This window comes from Agelaius tricolor, unplaced genomic scaffold (assembly GCF_023055355.1).
Source record: "Agelaius tricolor isolate 1412-34295 unplaced genomic scaffold, bAgeTri1.0.p SCAF_28, whole genome shotgun sequence".
NCBI lineage: Eukaryota > Metazoa > Chordata > Aves > Passeriformes > Icteridae > Agelaius > Agelaius tricolor.
In genome coordinates this window covers 8271217-8280380 of record NW_027269288.1, presented here as the reverse complement: position 1 = coordinate 8280380, position 9164 = coordinate 8271217, and the positions used below count along the sequence as shown (strand labels likewise).

The 9164-nt window shown below is 44.3% G+C and overlaps 1 protein-coding gene across 4 annotated transcripts in view; it reads right to left on the bottom strand.

The window, feature by feature from the left end:
• Nucleotides 1–57: 57 nt before the first annotated feature.
• The window catches only part of CLSTN1 (calsyntenin 1), a 29772-nt gene continuing 20665 nt past the window's right edge, over nucleotides 58–9164 (bottom strand). For 2 of the 4 annotated variants that reach the window (XM_071449275.1, XM_071449276.1), the window contains 9 exons: nucleotides 8519–8569; nucleotides 6695–6852; nucleotides 5906–6054; nucleotides 5214–5440; nucleotides 4760–4930; nucleotides 4040–4185; nucleotides 3461–3596; nucleotides 3020–3204; nucleotides 58–2432 (listed from right to left, as the gene is read on the bottom strand). In XM_071449275.1, coding sequence (XP_071305376.1) covers nucleotides 2238–2432; nucleotides 3020–3204; nucleotides 3461–3596; nucleotides 4040–4185; nucleotides 4760–4930; nucleotides 5214–5440; nucleotides 5906–6054; nucleotides 6695–6852; nucleotides 8519–8569 — 1418 coding nt within the window. In that variant the 3' untranslated portion in view covers nucleotides 58–2237. The remainder of the gene's footprint in view (nucleotides 2433–3019; nucleotides 3205–3460; nucleotides 3597–4039; nucleotides 4186–4759; nucleotides 4931–5213; nucleotides 5441–5905; nucleotides 6055–6694; nucleotides 6853–8518; nucleotides 8570–9164) is intronic. The other 2 variants (XM_071449277.1, XM_071449278.1) reach the window with 1 other exon arrangement.

Sequence of the window (9164 nt, the reverse complement as noted above, 5' to 3'; positions counted from 1 at the left end):
TTTATATAACTGGATTCCATTTTGTTTCACTCAGGAAAATAAAAAATGCCAACAACCTTTAGAACCAGAAATTTATTGTAGCTTATAGACTTTCCAAACTGACCTGTTACCAATATACACATCTGAAAAGTTATACCCACAGTGGCTACAAACTGCATCAGGACATTACAACCCCTCAGTATTACCATTAAGTCATGATCAGTTTTGGTCTAAAATACAGCAGCTACAGCAACAGTATATGGAAGGATAAGTCTTCTACACATTAACACAGGACAACTGTCAGACATAAGTTAAAAGTTTCCCAGTTTACTTAAAACTAGCAGTTAATTACCACATAAGTAGTCAAAACCATTTTCCCATTTTAGAAATCTAAAATTTTACATTAAAAAAAAACAAAACAAAACAACCCCCAAAAACAGTAAGCTCTGGTGTGGGTTCTTTCCCTGCTGCCAGGTCCATCCCTATGGTAAAGGCACTCCTCAGTCAGGTTCCCCCAGAGCAAACCCCATCAGTTCTGGGGCTGCTCTGGGGATCCAGCTGTACAAACACGTGCTCAGCCCTGATCTTTTACCCCTCTGTGCCCCTCTCTGGCCCCTCCCAGGGCTCCTGGCCCTGCCCTGGCCTGGCTGGGGCACGCTGGGCTCTGCACCCAGAGCCAGGAGCAGTGGCTGGCGCTTGGCTTACCGTGCTCAGGAGGGAATGCAGTCCCAGGCTCCTGCTACAGGCAGAGCAAGTGACTCTGTAATCCACCTCCACAGAGATCAAGCAGAAATTCATTATTCACGACTCTGCATCAGACCAAATAAAGTTAAACAACCCTGCCTGACAGAAAAAACAGCCCCCCCCATGTTTGTACCTTCCAGCTACTGCCCTCTGCAATCCCAAATTGGAACTGGGATCAGAAACAACCCAAATCACATGAATTAACATGATTCCCAAGGTTTTCTGGTTGGATAATTTATGCTACAGTTTTTCACCAGCAGGAAAACACAATTACTAAGTGTAAACAAAGGCTTAAAACACTGACAATCTGTACAAGGGGCTGCAGGGGAGGAGCAGGAGTGTTCAGTGGTATCAGCCACACCCCAAACCCTCCCACTTCCAAATTAGAAAAAAATGAACAAAAAACCCCCAAATCCCTATCCATGTAGACTGGTAGCCCAGGTGCCCAGACTCCCCTGCACCCAAACCTGTCTGCAGTGTGCACAGCCCACACTGGGCTCCAGGCACTCTCCCCAGAACTACCAGGAGCTGTGGCTCACCCCACAGCCACAGCACACAGATCTGCCCACCATGCATGTAGTGTTATTTCCCCAATAACTTAAAAGCTTTTATGGCAAGCCTCAATTGGAGAAAAAAATAAAAATTAAAACCAAACTGTAGTGCACAGGGGAGCTGAACCTCTGCAGAGGCTCCTAAAGCCTTTACAACTTCTCACAAGCTTGTCTGTTCCCTCTGCAAAAAAAAAAAAAAAAAGAGATGAAAGAAGAGGAAGGAGTTCAAGGAGAGCGGGGCATGAGCACACATGGCAGTCAAGGCCAAGACAGAGTTACTGAACATCTACACTAAGAACTGTGCCCGTGCTCCTGCTGCAGTAGGATGAGACTTGGAATAGCTCATGCTGCATGATTTTTCACTTTAGCATGTTTTAAACCCCAATCCCTGTTTTCACTACCACAAATGACATAATTACATAATTCCAATATATTTACAAAATATTAAAAAGTCTTGTTAATCTTCTACATATTAACCTCATTCTGCCACTTTACACATGCACTAATTCGGGGGGAAAAAAATTAAAAGAAATCAACAGGCTGAAATGAGCAGCTTTACCCTTTGTCAACAAGCAATCTTTGCATCTTTTAGAAAGAGAAAAAGGAACAAAGCCAAGTTTGTTTCACTGAGCAAAAAAAGACAGTTCAGAAATTCATGTGCAATGGCTACAGAGCTGTAGAGTCACTTAGCTGAGATGACATGAAGAAAAAAGTGCAAGGTGGTTCCTCACAGAGCGTAAAAAAAAATCCAGTCACTGAGGCATGGCTGAAGGAAGAGGTGCTAACTACAACCCTAAACATCAGGAACTAGCTGACAGAACACAAACACGGCTGTGTGGGGCTCAATCTACTGGCCAGAATGAATTTTTGTGTTTCAAACACCATGAATCCTTGGTACCAATGGAGTGTGTTACAGTGGAGTCTTCTAGAGCGGGAACAGAAAGACAAAGGGAGCAGCTAGAATCAATAACTGAGGGTAGAGTCATCCCATTCCAGCTGCTGCTGTCTGTTAACATTCTGTTGGTCCTCCTCCTGCTCTCCCTCTTCCTCCTCACTGCTTTCAGACTCTGCACTAGTGATGTCATCCTCTTCTCCATCTTCACTTTCTTCTTCCTCCTCTTCCTCCTCCTCTTCACTGCTGTGTTGATCCTCATACGTCTGTTCAGACAAAAATTAGCTGTCATTACCATACTGGCTAAAACTATTTTTGTTCTTTATTCAAGGCATTAAATTCAGGAAGAGCTATTGCAGATTCCTTGCTGGATTTAGCAGTTCAGTAGGAATTAGGCAGAAACCAGAAAAGACAAAGGAAGCAGCACATTGTAAAAGAGTTCTGTGACAACCCTGGCACTCTACACAAATTGGCTCTCAAGGGTGATCCAGTACTGTGAATTCTACTGGAAAAGGATCTTACAATAGGACACAGAGCATGAAGGTCACACATCTTTCTTGTTTCCAATTTTCTAAAAATTCAGATGTCAGCCACAGGAGAAGGAAACATCAATAAATTCCTACTAGTTAAGACAAAAGCAGGCTGTGTTTAAAGCACTGTGCACATGATGAACACTAGTGCTGGACATTGGCCTGTAAAATCCCATCCTCCAGCATGAAACTCCATCCCCTGCAAGATCCCGACCAAGCACCCTTGGCATTTGGCACATTTGCTCTAAATCCCCAGGTAAGGTCTCTGCCCTGTGCTCCCCCCGTGCCCATGGGCAGTAACCCCAGCAGCTGCCCAGGGTTACCTCCATGGGGTTGACAGTGATGGTGAGAGCGGAGTCGTCCCAGTCCATCTCGTTCTCCTTGCCCGTGTCCTGGTCCCGCAGGGTTCTCTGGTGCGCGGCGCGGATCCGGAACACGCCCAGGATGATCATGAACACCAGGAAGCTGACACAGACCACGATCACCACCGTGGCCGTGCTGGGGACAACTGCAGCCAGAAACACAACACTGCTAACTCTGCACTGTGCTGACAGCTCCTCCCCTGCCCGTCACCTCCCAGGGCAAATACACAAGTATTTCACGTGTATTATTATTTTTCATATACATTACACAAAGGCAGTTTGTCTACAAGCACTTAAAAGGTCAGTAGGAAAGTAAGAACTAGGCTTCATTTCCTTAAATATAATTACATCAATTTGAAAGACAAAAAAACCAGCTCAACTTCAATGGTTGATAATCCTGACCTGAAAAGGGATGAGGGTTTGCCAAGTTGTGACCAGAGAGATCAACAAAGGAATGATGCACGGGGTGAATGAACTGTGGCTGTGCAGCAATGTGATTGGCATGTTCCACTGGGCTGGCTGTATGGATAACATTCACCTGGAGACAAACAGAAAGTGTTAAACTCCAGAAACCCAATAGTATCATTCTGAAAAGATAAAAGTAAAGAGAAAAAAATTAAAATTTTAGTGCCTTTAATGCCATTTTCTGCTGTACTTCCATCTATTTGATGTAAGCATCCCATCAGCTCTCTGGTAGCACCACTCTCACTCCATTTGCTAAATGAATAATCTGTGTTCTCAAAGCAACCTTTCCACCTTCACATCTCCGTTACCCACACTATCTCTTCTACAAACAACAATTTTATTTCAAGCTGAAATCCAGGACTAAAACCACATTTATTTATAAACTACTGCCTGAAATGCTCCTATTTCCTAATACTGATTTACAGGACACAACCTAAATCAGTAACTGGTCAATGATCTCTCAGCTGAGGGAAGCAGTTGCCTGCTGCAGGCGCCAGGCCCGGGGCAGGGACCCACCTCCACCTGGAACTCGTTGCTGACGTAGCGGCCGTTGAGCTCCGAGCAGAGCAGTTTGAACTTCCTGTCGAACAGGGACGCCGTGTGCCAGTTCCTGTAGCGGATCAGGTGCAGAACCTCCTCGTAGTTCGCCATGGTGTCCACCCCTGGGGGACAGACACAGCTGCAGCTCTGCAAAGGCACCACTTCAGAGCCCAGACAGGCATCACTCCACTGCTTCACCTGAGGTTTCTTGGCCAACAGATTTTCAAGGACACAGAGTGGGTAACAGCAGTGGCACACACGTGTGGCTCCGCTGAAATCCCTGGGTTGGTTTTGTGGTAAAATCCTAAACCCAGGGAGTCTTTGAAGGGATTCTGGGAGCTTTTCTATGGAATACTTTAACATAACAGAAAAGAATGATGCATGCTCCTAGGCACTGGAGTACCCATGGAAGGAACAAGCCTTTTCTGGGGCAAAATCTAACTGCAGTTCCCCAGCCCAGAGGTGATGGGCTATTTGGAACAGAGTAAAGAACAGAAGGATAGTTCTAGAATGCTGTATTTTTTAGAATCACAGCTTTCCACAGAATTGCTGTGCTTGGAATTCTAAAGGTAGTCCAAGCTTGAAATTCTAAAAAAAATGAAGTATTTGGAGTAAGGGTTACAAACCACCTCTCTACAACTGCTCCCTTTTTCAGTCCTTTCATTCCCTCCCAAGAGCAGCAGCAGGAACCCCCACCTGTGATTATCATGCCCAGGTTGGAACTGCTCATCTCAATGCCTTTCTGCTGCAATCGTGTCATGTCAATCTCCAGGCTCTCTTGTTCCTGATTTAGTTCCTCTCCCAGCACTGTCACCTCACACATATCCAGGTTGTGCATGATCTCTTCAGATACCAAAGACTCTTGAACTAAAAATCAGAGAAAAAGCCAAAGATTTAAGCAGAAACACCAGAACAAATATTAAAATCTAGGCCTGAGGAGAACAAGTATTCACAAAATAATGATTTAAAAAATAAAATATAACATATAAACAAGGGATATTTACATGAGGATAATGGTCTGGACTTATTATCGTTTCCAGTAAAGTTTTTGTTAGCCCAGACCAGAGGATCTACACCTTTTTTCCCCTTACTGGATTCTGTATTAGAAGCCCACAGCTCTCTGCAGGAGGTGAGGGTGGGACACAGTTACCTGTGGGATCCTCATCGCCGTCCCCCTCGGGCTCCACCTCCCGGGTGATGGTGCTGATGATGCGGAGCTCCGGGAACAGGGACACGCCCTCGGAGCTCTCGAACTCGGAGGCAGAGCGGGCAAAGTGGTTGATGCCACTCAGGCTGATTTTCGGCTCCTCTGGCTGCAGGACCATGACATAGCCCTCCACAGAGGGAATGGAGACACAGGCCTCTTCATTGAAACACCTGAGAGACAGAAGCAGTTTTGCAGTCAAGGTGATTGTTTCAGAGGGAAGCACAATTACACGCAGTAATTGCTTTATAAATTTTTGAAAAGCCATCTCAGACCCAGGAGTCTTAGATAAATTCATCACTGCCCTGGAAAGTATGGAATAGCCACCAAGGGAGCAATCTCACAACTCATTTTTACTTACAGTTACCACTTGGCCTCATTTCTACGCTTTGACTTAGAGCCACAGGTAACCCCTTTAATGAAGCTGTGAGACTGGAGACACTCCCAGCACTCTGGCAGGGCTTTCCTCCCCACCTTACACACTCCCTGCTCCATCCTCAGGCAGAGAGCAGAGCACTGGTGTGGGTAACATTTGCTGTACTGCAATGTGAGATGGTCACATAGCCCAGGACTCCTTTGTTTCTCCCAAGAGAGGCCCATCCCACACAGGGATGCTCCAGCTCAGCACCAGCACACACCTGACAGTGCTGGTGATCTTCAGCCTGCGGATGCCAGGAGTTGGGAACTGGCGGGAGTTCAGGTAGGAAATGTGCTGCATGGCCTTGTCAACTCTGTCAATGTCCTCCCCTTCTATGGTCAGCGTTGACTGGCTCGGGTTCACGTGGATCTGAAAACAAGGAGGAAAAGAGAACATAAGAGAACCGTAAGAGAGCACCCAGCTGAGTGACATGATCTGGCAATTCCAACTGGAGCTCAGCACTGCCAAATGCAGGAGAACTGCATCCATACTCAAAGCAATGGGGTCATTATTTCCCAGCTTTATGGCACACAGCCTCAGCTCCCTACTCACTGCCTTACCCCAGTGCAATGTATTTGTGCTTCATTCTTTAAGAAAAAATCTAAGCACATATCCTAGTTCTGGTTCTAGTAATACAGAAGAGAGACAGCCAACATACAAGAGAAATTTAGCTCTCTTCACACAACCTTGCCACTGAAAAAGCCACGTAATCTTATTTTATGAAGCTGCTTGTTAAAGATCTCTTATTAGACAATCTGCACAGCTGGTAAAACAGAGGCTTACAAATATGGAGTTTCTCTTCAAGACTTAAAAGACAGCAGAGTAACTTACATTTCTAAGACCAGGTTTATAAAAGAAAAATTTCCTACTTTTATGTAATATTAATGCAGAATGCTACAAGAAATGAGCTTGTTATATCTGGGGCACCCTGTTAACTCTGCCAGTAAAACTTGTAACTCTGATCAGAGAAGGAATATACATGCTCCCCTTTGTTTATATGCAAATTTACCTTCACACCTTTGCCAACACCATCAGCCATCTGCAAATCCAGCCCCTCCTTGCAGGTGTAGAGGCAATCAATCACCTTCTTGTTCTCCAGTTTACCAGAACGGATCATCAACCCTGCCAGGTTGCCTCGGAAAAACTGAGCCATGTGCAGTTCACCACCTTCAAAACACGAGGGAGGAAAAATCTTTACTTGTCACGATTCTTTTTGCTTTTTCTTTTGTAAAACAACAAGTATGCCAGCTGATACACACAGCATTATACACATGCAGGTTAGTTTTCATCCATTCTGGGTGTTAACCTCGTGATTATGGTCAGGCACAAAGAAAGAATTGAACAGTTCACCATGCACGTGGCCCTCAGACAGATGTGGCCACCTTGAACTGAGTGCTCCACGACAAACATCTCAAAAGAAGCCCCATACAGCGAGGTGGTGCTCAGAAATCAAACACAGTGGGATGAGCCATGAAACCTGAGCCTTCCTGCTGAGGTAACACCTCCTCCTCCTCGGACACAGGACAGCATCCCCACAGCTGGGAGGGACCTGCACCCAAACCAGCACTGCACGCTCTCCCTACACCCCAAGGGTACAAAGGAGCTTTCTAAAGTCATTCAGCTCATTCTGAGAGGTGTCCAAGAGTTACCTGCCCCCTCTAAAGGTGCCATCTTCTCTCTGCAGATTCAAGTGAGCAGTTTAAACCCAGGTAACTCAGCTAAGTCTGATAAGGGCAACCTAACAAGCCCTTTATTCCTCAGTGTTTCTGAAGATGGTGTCACCATGATCAGCTACTCCATCTTGCTAAATCCTGGGCCACAAAACACCACCTGGAAATGTGCATTTTCAAGCCCATTACTTACTAAGCAACCTGATTTTAGAAAGATGTCTAAGCTTGTTTTAGAAGTTTTAAGTGATAAAAGATCCTTGGTACAACTCAAATATTCAGTGAAATGTCCTGTTACAAATGATACCATTTTCATATAGCTTCAGCTTCTGGAGTCCCTGGATGCTGCTCCCTTCTTGCCAAATTAAAATGTGATGTACAGCCAGAAACCTCTTGCCAGTTACATTCAGACTATTCCAGCAATTCTTCAACTTTACAGGAAGGGTACATATCTTGAATTCACTTTTAAAAATATACACTAATTTTAGGTATCCCAACTCAAGACACAAAACCCACTGAACTATCACTAAAATTTGTTATGAGGAAATGACCCTGTAGCAAATCTGAAATACCTGCTAGCCAAAGCTTTTCTGCCCATTCACAATTACAATTTTATGTAAGTATCTGACCAAGTGAGTATCCCCTGTAAATTACAGGTCTGTGTTTGTGAGCAGCCTGATCTAAATACGAGATCAGTTCCTGTTCTGAAGAGGAGCAAAGGTACCTGAGTTCCAGAGGTCCTGCCCAATGTACTGAATAAATTCTATAATAAAGACACATACCTACATGCATAAATACAACATTTATATAGGATGATGTGTGTTTATGCTTTAACAAAACTGGATGAAAGAGATTATAACTGATATTTACAACAGTAACTTTTTTCACCACTTCACTGCAATCACAACCGTTGCAGATTTGTACATGGAAGTACATTTGGATGCAACCAAAAAAATACCCAAAACAAACAAAAAAACCCCAAAACTAAGCAGAAGTCAGCTGATGATGCTCTGCAAATAGAAGCACAATGAAGACACAAGCCTAGGAGAGGATTATGTGAAGGTCAATGGCCCGAATGCAATGCCTGCATTTCATGCTGTGTGCGGGATGAAGCAATGTCTTGGCTTAAAAATGAAATAAAACAGTAGGGAAAAAACTCCAGCAACCTGCAGAGGTCTCGGGCACAGTTTCATTGTCATTTTCACTTCCTGTATATTCTGTAGAAAAGCAAGACAAAGAATAGGACAATAGGGAAAGGACCAAGTAGTTACAATTTGGCAAACTCTCAAATCCCAGCAAATACAAAGCAGCACATCCCCCAAAGCTTGTTTGTATTGGACCCAGCTCCTCAAGGATTAGGAGTTCTTGGAAACAAAGAGCTGCAGTGCAGGGGAAGACACATTACTGTGCTGGTACAAGAACAGCCATGGCACCACAGCCCAAAGAGCAAGGGCTGCAGAACCAGGAGAGGAAACCTCACCCAAACCTTTGTCTTTAGTAAGACAACACAACTCTAACAACTGGCTCCATATGAGGGGAAATTAATGTAAGATCCAGACTAATAGAGTAAATCACCAAAAGGTATTGAAAGGGAATCAAAAGAAGCCATTATCAACACAGATTTCTTAATCAATAATAGAATCACATGTATTGAGCAGTCAATTTATCAAATGGAAGCACCAAGAAATGAAAATCAGCTTTTAATTTTTTAAAAGAAACGTTCCAAGAACTTCTTTAGAAGGATAAAATCTTTTGCTCCTTGGAGACGAGCTGCATACACAAGTTAGTGCAGCCTAAATAGAGCAGACAATA